The 12,110-nt window shown below is 51.9% G+C and overlaps 1 protein-coding gene across 1 annotated transcript in view; it reads left to right on the plus strand.

Annotated features, from left to right (window-relative positions):
* The first annotated feature begins 10,513 nt into the window (after positions 1–10,513).
* Positions 10,514–12,110, plus strand: part of MUC5B (mucin 5B, oligomeric mucus/gel-forming) — a 31,384-nt gene continuing 29,787 nt past the window's right edge. The window contains exon 1 of the mRNA XM_074371377.1: positions 10,514–10,663. Within this exon, the coding sequence (XP_074227478.1) occupies positions 10,594–10,663 (70 nt within the window). The 5' untranslated portion in view covers positions 10,514–10,593. The remainder of the gene's footprint in view (positions 10,664–12,110) is intronic.

Here is a 12,110-nt window from a genome sequence, read left to right on the forward strand (position 1 = left end):
AAGTGTCTGGACTAACTTTACCAGAGCCCTACAAGACAGTTAAAAGTTTGCAGCATCGAACACCTAGAATTGCCAAAGCATTACTGAAGAGAAAGAAAGAGGCTGGAGGAATAACTCTCCCAGACTTCAGACAATACTATAGAGCTACAGTCATCAAGACAGCATGGTATTGGTACCAAAACAGACATATAGACCAATGGAACAGAATAGAGAGCCCAGAAATGAACCCACAAACTTTTGGTCAACTCATCTTCAACCAAGGAGGCAAGAATATACAATGGAATAAAGACAGTCTCTTCAGCAAATGGTGCTGGGAAAACTGGACAGCAGCACGTAAAACAATGAAGCCAGAACACTCCCTTACACCACATACAAAAATCAACTCAAATGGATTAAAGACTTAAACATAAGACAAGATACAATAAACCTCCTAGAGGAAAACATAGGCAAAACATTATCTGACATACATTTCAAAAATTTTCTCCTAGAAGAAATAAAAGCAAGAATAAACAAATGGGACCTAATGAAACTTACAAGCTTCTTCTGCACAGCAAAGGAAACCAGAGGTAAAACAAGAAGAAAACCTACGGAATGGGAGAAAATTTTTGCAAGTGAAACTGACAAAGGCTTGATCTCCAGAATATATAAGCAGCTCATACGACTCAATAAGAAAAAAATAAACAACCCAATCCAAAAAATGGGCAGAAGACCTAAACAGGCAATTCTCCAAGGAAGACATACAAATGATCAAAAGGCACATGAAAAAATGCTCAGTATCACTAATTATCAGAGAAATGCAAATCAAAACTACAGTGAGGTATCACCTCACACCAGTCAGAATGGCCGTCATTCAAAAATCCACAAATGACAAATGCTGGAGAGGCTGTGGAGAAAGGGGAACCCTCCTACACTGCTGGTGGGAATGCAGTTTGGTGCAGCCACTATGGAAAACAGTGTGGAGATTCCTCAAAAGACTAGGAATAGACTTACCATATGACTCAGGAATCCCACTCCTGGGCTTGTATCCAGAAGGAAATCTACTTCAGGATGACACCTGCACCCCAATGTTCATAGCAGCACTATTTACAATAGCCAAAACATGGAAACAGCCTAAATGTCCATCAACAGGTGACTGGATAAAGAAGATGTGGTATATTTATACAATGGAAGCCATAAAAACCGACAACATAATGCCATTTGCAGCAACATGGATGCTCCTGGAGAATGTCATTCTAAGTGAAGTAAGCCAGAAAGAGAAAGAAAAATACCATGTGAGATCGCTCATATGTGGAGTCTAAAAAACAGAAACAAAAACAAACAAACAAAAACAAAGCGTAAATACAGGACAGAAATAGACTCACAGACAGAGAATACAGACTTGTGGTTACCAGGGGGATGGAGGGTGGGAAGGGATAGACTGGGATTTCAAAATTGTAGAATAGATAAACCAGATTACACTGTATAGCACAGGGAAATATACACAAAATGTTATGATAACTCACATAGAAAAAAATGTGACAATGAGTGTGTATATGTCCATGAATGACTGAAAAATTGTGCTGAACACTAGAATTTGACACAACATTGTAAAATGATTATAAATCAATAAAAAATGTTAAAAAAAAAAAGTTTGCAGCAACCAGGCTAAGGTCCAATCCAGAAAAAGCCACCTTCAGAAGGGTAGCAAAGTTTCATGGCATTTGTACTCACTCTTCTTGCCCATCCTCAGTGCAGTGGCAGTTTTGGTCTTGAACTGCCAGCCCAGTTCCATTCTCCTCTCCTACTGCAAACCAGAAGGAGCAGAGAATATCACATTTTCCAATTGCTGTGTACTCCTGCATATACACAAAGGGCTGGTGCAAGGCGCACGTCTCTGTTTTGTTCAATCTGGAACTTGAATGGTAAAAGGGGAAGTCACAGCTCATAAAAGCTGCAAGATAACTAACTACAGACCCACAGACTCCTGGGGCAAGAGATGACAGCTGGAGCCATATAATGGAACATTTAAGGTTTGTGGAAGCTGAAGAACTCTTTGGGAAATTAGGCTATCCAAAAGCAGTGGTGCCTATGCAAGAATTTAGACAGCCACACTCAGGTCCAGCAAGATTTCATCTTGGGTTGGTCCTCAGGCTCAGAGCAAGTCTACCTCAGTGCTGAGGGAGGGACAGAGACAGGCTGTGAAGACTGGAAAACCCCCTGCTATTCAAGGAAACTCAGCCCAAACACTAGCTGAACACAAGCTAAAGGAGCAGAGAGTCAGTGATCACAAACAGCAAGGAACACTCTTTGGAAAAGTTGTTTGGTAAAGTCTCAAAACAAATGGACCACGACAGCCTTCAACAACAACAACAACAATAAAAGAGAGAGACAGAGAGAGAATAAAAAGAATAGCAAACACTAGGAAAGGGGAATCTGATTTCCAGGGCTGCCATATTATAATAGTCAACTCCCCAGTTTTCAACAACAACAACAACAACAAATCACAAGGCTTACAAAGAAACAAGAAAATATGGCCCATTCAAAGGAGCAAAATAAATTTACAGAAATCATCGATGAGGAAATCCAGGCATCAACCTTGTTAGACAAAGACCTTAAAACTACTGTCTTAAGTGTGCTCAAAGACCTAGGGTGAAACATGGACAAAAGCCAAAGGAAACCAGGGAAATGCTGCACATACAAAATGAGAATATTAACAAAAAGATATAAATTATTTTAAAAAACACTAGGAATTCCAGAGCTGAAAAGTACAGTGACCTAAGTGGAAAATTCACTAGAAGGGATCAATAGCAGACTTGATCAGGCAGAAGAAAGATTGAGTGAACTCGAAGACAGGACAATTGAATTTATCTAGTTTGAAGAGCAGGGAAATAAAAAAATGAAGAAAAGTGAATAGAGCCTAAGGGACTTGCGGGACATCATCAAGCAGGTCAACACATGCATGATAAGAGTCTAAGCAGACAAAAGAAAGGGGCAAAAGTATTGTGTGAAGAGATAATGGCTGAACACCTCCAGGAGGCTCAACCAGCTCCAGGTAGGATAAACTCAGAGCTCCACCTCGACCTACATTATAGCCCTTATTACACACATACAAACATTATTTCAATAATGTGGAAAGACAAAGAAAAATATCAAAAGCACCAAGAGAAAAGAGACTTGCCACAGCCAAGGCACCCTCAGTAAAGCCATCAGCTGCTTTATCATCACAAACCTTGGAAGCCGTCAAGGTAGCGGGCAACAGGTTTGAAATGGTGAAAGGAAAAACAGCCGACCAAGAATTCTGTCTGGCAAAGCTGTCCTTCAAAACTGAGAGAAAGGCCCAGACATTTCCAGATAAAGAAAAGCTGAGGGAGTTCATCACCACTAAACCTGCTCTATAAGCAACACTAGAAGAAGCCCTTCAGGTTGAAATGAAAAGACACTAGGCAGTAAGTCAAAGCTCTACAGGAAAAGACAGATCTCTGATAAAGCTGAATATGTGGGCAAATATAAAAGCCAGTATTATTGTAGTCTTTGTTTGTAACTACTTTTTATTTGCTGTGATTTAAAAGATAAAAGCATAAAAATAACTATGAGTCTATGTTATTAGCACATAAGACATAGAGATCTAATTTGCTACAACAATAACTTAAGGAGGGTGTGGAGCTATATAGGAGTAGAGTTTTGTATGCAATTGAAGCTAAGTGCGTATCAATTCAAATCAGACTGTTATAACTTTAGGGTGATATATGTAATCCCATGATAACCACAAAGAAAAGATCTACATAATATATGCAAAAGGACAAAAGAATCAAAATTTATTGCTACAAAAAAATCAATGCAACACAAAAGAAAGCAGTAATGGAGGAAATGAGGGACAAAAAAGGTAGAAGATATACAGAAAACAAATAGCAAGATGGCAGGTCTGAGACCACCTTTATCAATAGTTACTTTAAATGTAAATGGATTTAAACTCTCCATTCAAGAGGCAGAGATGGGCAGAACTGATTAAAAAAACAAAACAAAACAAAACAGGAATCCAACTATATGCTGCCCTTAAGAGATTCACTTTAGAACTAAAGACACAAATAGGTTGAAACTGAAAGGACGGAAAAAGATATTCCACACAAATGGTAACCAAAAGACAGCTAGGGGTGGCTCCACTAATATTAGATAAAATAGACCTTAAGTTTTAAAAAGGTTATAAGAGACAAAGAAGGATCTTATTTCTTGCTTTAAAAAAATCAACAAAAATATAGCAATTGTAAAGATACGTGCACCAAGCAATATAGTCTCAAAATACACGAGGCAAACGCTGCAGACCTGAAGGAGGGGACGGGTAGTAAAACGTCTACTGGTGAGAGCTGGAGGCCTCAGAACCACGTTTCCAAGAGTGTACAGAAAAACAAGGTCAAAGGTCAATAATAGAATAGAGACCTTGAACAATACTATAAGCCAATCGGACCTAATAGACACATACAGAATACCCCACCACCGACAGCAGAACACACATTTCTCAAGTGCACATGGGATACGCTCCAGAACAAACTAATTGCTGTGCTCTAAAACAGGTTTTAGTACATTTTCAAAGATTAATATCATGCAAACTATCTTTTTCCATCCACAAAGAAATAAACCTACAAGTCGATAATAGAAGGAAAATGGTAAAATTCACAAATACGTGAAAAGTAAACAACACACTCAAACAATCAGTAAGTCAAAGGAGAAATGGGGAAATCCTTAGAAATGAGTGAACGCAAAAGCACGCCACACCAATACTTACGAGATCCAGCAAAGGCAGCACCAAGACAGCACAGCTGTAAGACCTGCATTAAGAAAGTAAAAGATCTCGAATCAGTAATCTTGCTTTACATCTTAAAGAACTAGGAAAAGAAGAGCAAACTAAGCTCAAAGCTAGCAGAAGGGAGGAAACAACAGTGGTTAGATCAGAGACAAATAAAATGGAGCACAGAAGAGCAACAAAGAGAACCAACAAAACCTAAGGTTGACTCTCTGAAGAGGTCAACAATATTGACAAACCGTTAGCTAGACGGATTAAGAAAAAAAGAAAGAAGAATCAAGTTTTAAAATCAAAATGAAAGGGACATTACTATTGATTTTATAGAAATAAGTGATTAAAGGTTTGCTATAACATGGGTGGGCTTGGAGGGTCTTATGCTAAGTGAAATAAGCCAGACAAAGAAAGACACGTACTGTGTGATGTACACGGAACCCAAAATACGACAATCTAGTGAATATAACAACAACAAAAACCAGGCTCACAGATACAGGACAGAGACTCGTGGTTGCCAGTGGGGAGAGGGAACTGGGGGAGCAAGACGGGGTAGGGGGTCCAGAGGCACAAACTATTGGGCATAAAATAAGCTACAAGGATACACTGTCCCGCACAGGGAATACAGCCAATGTTATAACACCTAAAAATGAAGTATAAATTAAAAAAATTGTGAATCGCTATGTGGTATGCTTGTAACTTGTACGACATTGCTCATCAACGGTACTTCAATTTAAAACAATGTAAAATACAGTGCTGTGTATGGTATCAAATTGTCATCATCATTACTGGCATTAGTCATGTCGTTTTATGACTATGAATGTCTAGCAAGGGCAACAGAGAACATTCAAAGCTGAAGTCACGAATGCTTAGACTCACAGAAAAATAAATAAATACAAATAATACTTTAAAAAATTATGATGAAAGGCAATAGTATGAACAGTCGCATGCCAAGAAATCTGATAAGTCAGAAGAAATGGACACAATCTTAGGAACACACAATCTAACAAAACTTACTCATGAAGAAATAGACCAACTAAATAGGCCTACAGCTCGTACGGAGATCAAATTGGGAACCAAAACTCCTCAACAGAGAAAAGCCCAGGACCAGAGGAGAATTCTTTTAAAACATTTAAAGAAGAATTAACCCAATCCTTCTCAAACTCCTCCAAAAAGAACTATAGAGGAAGGAATACTTACTAACTCATTCTATGAGGCCGTAACTGCCCTGACGTCAAAGCCAGACAAAGACACTACAAGAAAAGAAAGCTAGAGACCTTACGAATAGGGATGCAGAAATTCTCAACAAAATACTAGCAAAAACATCCAGAAGCGCGTTAAAAGGACTCTACACCATGACCAGGCGGGTTTTATTCCTGGGACGCAAGGATGTTTCACCTGCAAAAATCAACCAATCACCACACTAATAGACTGAAGAAAGAAAAAGAAAAACACATCTCAATTGATACACATACAGAATTTGCCGATACCCTTCCATGATAAAGAAGAAAAAAAAACTCAACAGACTAGGAATGGAAGGAAACTCTCTCAATACAGTCGAGGCCGTATGTGAAGGGCCCACAGCCGACAGCGCGCTCAAGGGCGAGAGGTGACAGCATCTCCTGTGAGACCAGGAATGAGACGACGATGCTCACACGAGTTCACCACTCCTATTCACCACAGGGCTAGGTCCAGGCAGGGCAATTAGGCAAGAAAAAGAAATAAAAAGGCACCTAGATTGGAAAATAAAGAAACTATCCATGGTCACAAACGACACGAGCTGATGTGCAGAAGTCGCCAAACGCGCCACCAAACACGATCCCGGCTTGCTGCGGTGTGACCGCTTCCCTCCAAAGTCCTCGCGCTGGTGCCCAAACCCCCAGGGGTGGTGGTACTAGGAGGTGGGACCTTCTGGAGGTGCTTAAGGCGTGAGATTGGAGCCCTCGAGAATGGGATTAGCGCCTTGTAAAAGCGGTTCCAGAGAGATCCTTGGCCCCTGCTGACTTGGCAACGAGTTGGTCGTCTGAAACCTGGAAGCGGGATTGCACCAGGACTGACTGTGCTGGCTGAATTTCAGCCTCCAGACTGTGAGAAATAAATTTCTGTTGTGGTACGGGTTGCACAACACTGCGAATGTGCTTAATGCCACTTAAAACGGTAAATATTACATCATGCGCATTTTACTACACACACACACACACAAATCCCCGATGGCTCCCCTGCGTTAAATGCTCCGGGAACCCCCACCTGCCAAACCCAGAGTGCACCCAGACCCCTCCCTCATCCGGCCTTGCGCACCTCACGTCCAGCGCCCCGCCTTGCCCTGCCCTGGTACCAGCACACCAGGTGTCCTCAGACCCTCCAAGGGGCCACGTTCACCCTTGCCCCAGGGCCCTGGCATCTGCTACCCCCTCTGTGGGGGGGGGGGTCGTTCCCTAACTTGCAGAAGGCTGCCTCCCTCCTTCCTCCAGCTGGACGCTCACCCTGCCCCTCACCGAGCTGCCCTTCTCTGCATTCCTTCAGAGTTCTTATTGCTTCCCTAGATGACCAGGTGTGCTGGAAAGTCCAAAGGGGACCTATGTTCCCTTGTCCGTGTCAAGTCCCCAAGGCCCAGGGCAGCACCCCTTGGGGCTCAGCAGAATTTGCTAGAAGGAAGAAAGGAAGGAGGGAAGGAGGGTGAGAGGGAGGGAGGAAACAGGCAAGGGGAGGGGTTTGCATGAAGATCAGGAGAAAGCAGAAGGCCTTGGGGCGGTCTCAGTCTTCACACAGGGCAGGGGGCTTTCTGGTGGAGGGTCTCTGCATCCTTGCAGCCCTGGGGCAGGGTTAGGGGAGTGGGCACAGCCCTTCTCACAGTGAGGACAGCTCTGGGGCCAGGACGGCCAGGTGGAGTGTGATCCGCCCACCCCCCCCTCCACGTCTCCCGGGCATCAGCCAGGGCTGCCCAGACCCCGACCCCAGAAGTGGAGGGTCCCCCTCCCCGCAGATGCTGGTGCCCTGGGGAACAGGAGGCCCGTGTCCCTGGACAGCCTGGAGGTGGGCTCTGAGCCGGCCTAGAGTCAGCCATGCCTTGGATCCCCAGGGCCGCGCCCTAATCATCCTGGACCCTCCCTGGCGTGTGGTGCGGAGCTGGGCATACAGCCAGCACTCGATAAATGCCTGAGGCGTGATGCATCCTGGTGCTCGGGGCCCTGTTACGGTGGAAGGGGGGTGGTGGGGAGGGGTGCACTAGAAGGGGCGCCTTGGCCTCAGCGGACGACCCCGTGCAGCGCCAACCCCCCACGGACTCCCGTCAGGCCTGATGAATGGGCCTGCAGTGCCCCAGCTCCGGGCTCTGTGCAGTGGGCATCTCTATCCGCCGGTGGGATCACGTCCACCTGTGGGCTGAGTGAGGGACAGGGCGTGCTCCAGGCCAGGCCGCTTCCTGGCACGTCCGTGGGCCCCCCCGAGCCCCGGGAGGCCTGGCCGCGGCCCTCCTTCCCGGCAGCCCTGTGCCCGCGCTTCCTCCTCCTTCTGTTCTCAGCTCTCTCAACTGTGAAGGGGTAAACTCTCTGAGCAAACAGGCTGGGCTCCCCGGGCCACATCCGGGATGTCCCAATCCCGCGACCCTGTCAGGCCCTCACCGCCAGCTCTGCCCGGGGGACGGCACTCCAGGAAGGAGGGGCGGCGTTGGACCACAGCGGCGGCTGCCCTCTCCCTCACTGTTCCGTGCATTTGTTGAGTGCCTACTGTGTGCCAGCAGTGAACAGATGGCCCCGCCCCCCCCCCCACCTGGAGAGCCCCTCTAGGTGGGCGGGCAGGATGGACAATACCCCCAAAGTGTGGAGAGATAACAGAGTCCAGGCCGGGGCGCCCAGGCTGCTCTCGTGGCAGGGGGCTCGGGGCTGCGCTGGGTGGGCACTGGGGCTGGCGGGGCCCCTCCGATGGCTGCGGGGTGAGGATGTGCCAGCCGGGAGGGCGACGGGACACAGACTGAGAGTCAGGCCTTCGGAGGAGGCGAGAGGAAGCCAGGCCACGAGGGCTCAGGCTGAGAGGCCGAGATTCCCTGCCTCCTTTCTTCCTTCGGGGGCAGCCTGGGGTCCGAGCCGTGTGTACTCCCCACCCCCGGGAGGGACTAGGTGCCATCACATTACAGAGCACCTGCTGTTTGCTTGGAGCGAGGGCAGGGAGGCCAGGTCCAGCTGTAGCCCGAGTACACAGGAGGGCGGGGGCCCCAGGCCCCTAGTGCACCCCCCGGGCCTGTCCTGAGAGGCCCCCCAGCCCTCACCCAGCGTCCCCTCCAGCGGCGCCCTCTGCATCGGGGACAACTGGGCTGGCTACGAAAGGGAACTCTGGAGACGCCCAACACCCCAGCTTCAGGAGCCATCAGCCTTGGAAGTGACAGGGAGGCTGGGGGAGGAGGAGCCGAGGGCAGCCTGTGCGCCGGCCCTGGGGTCCCAGAAGCGGGCAGGTAGTGGGGTCTGGGCCTGAGCTGTGACGCAGGGCCCAGGCCTGCAGGGACCCGGGCCGGGAGGCGCGGGCCAGCACGGTGCAGGCACACCTGCTGTGAGGACACCAGGAGCCAGAGGGGAGAGCAGAGCCGCGGGCCCTCAGCCGGGCTGGGCGCGACGCCGGCAAAACACAGCTAAAGCTTTCACCACAGGTTTCCCTTTGCCCCAGAAATTTCACTTTTGTGGACTTTTCTTCAGGGAGACCAAGGCTGGTGGGGGCGGGGCTCTCAGCTGTTAATCACACAGCCCTGGAACCCACTCTCCTCTGCGGGCCGGTCAGAGCCCGGCAGCCCGCGCGTCCCCGCGCGGGTCACGCCGCCGACAGCGCTCAGGCACACCAGGTGTGGGGGGAGGACGCCCAGGAGCTGGCAGAGCCGGAGAAGGAGCGTGCTCGCACGGGGAGAGGGGCGTGCAGCTGCGGTGCTGCAGGAAGGGCGCTGGGGGACGAGCCACCGACGAGGGGAACGGTCACCATGTGACCCCGAAACCCTACCACCCCAGCTGTGGGGCTGGGCCTCCATGACCCGACCTGGGGCAGGCCCTGGGGTTCAGAGACCCCGGCCCCGCAGGCACCCCCCCGTCAGCACACCTGGGAGCCCGGGGGGACATCGCTGTGCACACACAGTCCCCACACAATCTGTGTGGCCAGGGTGTCCGTCCCCAGAGCCTTGGTTTCCCCTTGAGCTTGAAGTTGGTGACACAGGCGCCCAGAGACCTGCAAGGGCACCGCTGGCATGGCCAGAGCTCCGGGACCCCCGCAAGCCTGTGGACTGGCACCTGCCCTCCACAGAAGGCAGCCACACCCCTAGCTGAGCCGGCGCCCCCACTAGCCAGACACAGCAGGGACCTGCAGCCCCTCCCGACCCCTCAGGGACCGAGGCTGCCTCCCCTCCAATCCCTCCTCACAGCCTCAGCCAGGCTCCCTGCAGGGGCTGACGCGGGGGCTGAGTGTGAGCCACGGGGCCACGGCGAGGGGCACCCCGGCGGCCCGAGGCGGCCCCGCTTGGCGGTGGCTTTGCCTGCGCCACCCTCCTGGCCCCGGGACACCAGCCTACCCACCCTCTCCCTCTGCTTCTCAGAGGCTGCTGGGGGCGGGGGTCCGGGTTTCTGGAGCTCAGAGCCACAAACCCTTCCTCCTCTGGGCGCTTTCATGCCACGGCCCCTCCCCAAGAGCAAACACACGTGGCTGACGTGGGGAGAGGACTGCACCCTGCGTGGCCCAGGAGCCGGGCGCAGGGCCAAGGCTTCCTGCTACATAAGCCCCAGCACCCTCAGGGGAGCGAGCGCCGGGCCCCACTCCCGCCTCACCGCCCGCCCACCGCCGTGCCAGCCCCTAGGATGGGCGCCCTGAGTGGGTGCCAAGCACCAGTGTGGGCCCTCGTGGCCCTGCTCTTGGTGCAGAAGGCAGGTAAGGTGCAAGCCCCTCACTCCACCTCTGCAGTGGGGGTGGCCTCCACAGACCACCCACCTGGGTTTCTCCTGCCCATGATGGACGCGGGCCCCCCTTGGGGACATCCCGGACACCCAGCCCCTGGGTGCTCAGCCTGTGCTGAGGTCCCCTGGGGCAACCAAGGGTCTTGGCCTCGGTTGGGACGGGGCAGGCACTGGGTGAGGAGCCTGGGCTGGGGGTCTCTCTGGTCCCCGAGAGGAAGCCACAGCAGAGTGGGCAGGGACAGCACAGTCGCCTGACCAGCCGGGGGCTGCACCTTCTGCTCTCGGCCCTCTGAGGCCGGCCTGGGGTAACAGCCATCAGGGCGGCTCTGAAATGCCTCCTTGGAGTAAGGCTGGAATGGGGCAGACAGCGACGGGCCCCGCCCAGGAGCAGGGACCATCTGAAAACACTCTGTTCCTGGGGCCACACCTGCCCCGCGGCCTTTCTCACCCGCCTACCTCGCCTGCCGTCCCACTGGCCCGCGGCACCCCGCGGCCCGGGGAAGCACCTTGAGCCCTAACGCTTACTGTCAACACGCAAGGTGCTGTCCCTGGGCTGCCGCCCACACCCGGGGAGCTGGCCTGGAGCCCGGGCCTTCAGAGGCCACCCTCCCATCCTGGCCCCACAGTCCGCTCCTGCAGGCCCTCCAGGCGCCTCACCCGAGCTGAGTTCTGGGCAGGTGGGCGCCAGCCTGAGGCTCCCTTTACCTGTGAAAGTGAGGGGGTGAAGGGGGAGGGCTGTCTCCCAAAACCCCTGCCCCAGGCCCCCTTTCCCGGGGGAGTGAGCAGGGCTGGTGGGGGCTTTCCCCAGCAGCTCCTGGCTGGGGGGCCCCTGCACTGAGGCAGTCCCCGTGGAAGCAGGGCCCTTCGGGAGAGGAGACCCTGCCCGCCTGAAACCCCGTGGTTTCTCGACCGTGGGGTGGGGCCAGCAGCTGCGGGGCAGCTGTGCTTCTGGGAGCTGCAGGCGAGCAGGGCCCTGGGGAGGGGAGACAAAAGCGGCTGGCCCCGTGGTTTCCAAGTGTCGGCGTCCCGGCTGGAAAAGTCGAAGAGAGCAGAGCCCGGTGTGACCGCTACAGAGATGGGCGCAGCGCCCATCGCCGGCCCCACCAGGGACACGGGCACCTCTGGGGCTTCACCTCCCGCTCCCTACGAAGCACGGGCTTGGGCCGAGCGCGGAGATAAGCCCCCACTGCAGACGTGAGGAAAGAATTCTGAGACCATGTGAACGGAGGCACCCCAGGCTTAGCCTGGTGGAGAGGGGCCTGGAGAGGGGCTCAGGCCTGTCCACTGAGGCAGCAGGACACTGGAGAGGTGCGCCTGGTGGATGAGGCCCTGCCAGGAGGTGGGGGGGCACACAGGTGGCCTCTGGGGACCGTGCCAGCATGAGGGCCTCCAGGCCTCCCGCGTGCCTTGGAGGGTGGTTC

This window comes from Camelus bactrianus, chromosome 10 (assembly GCF_048773025.1).
Source record: "Camelus bactrianus isolate YW-2024 breed Bactrian camel chromosome 10, ASM4877302v1, whole genome shotgun sequence".
NCBI lineage: Eukaryota > Metazoa > Chordata > Mammalia > Artiodactyla > Camelidae > Camelus > Camelus bactrianus.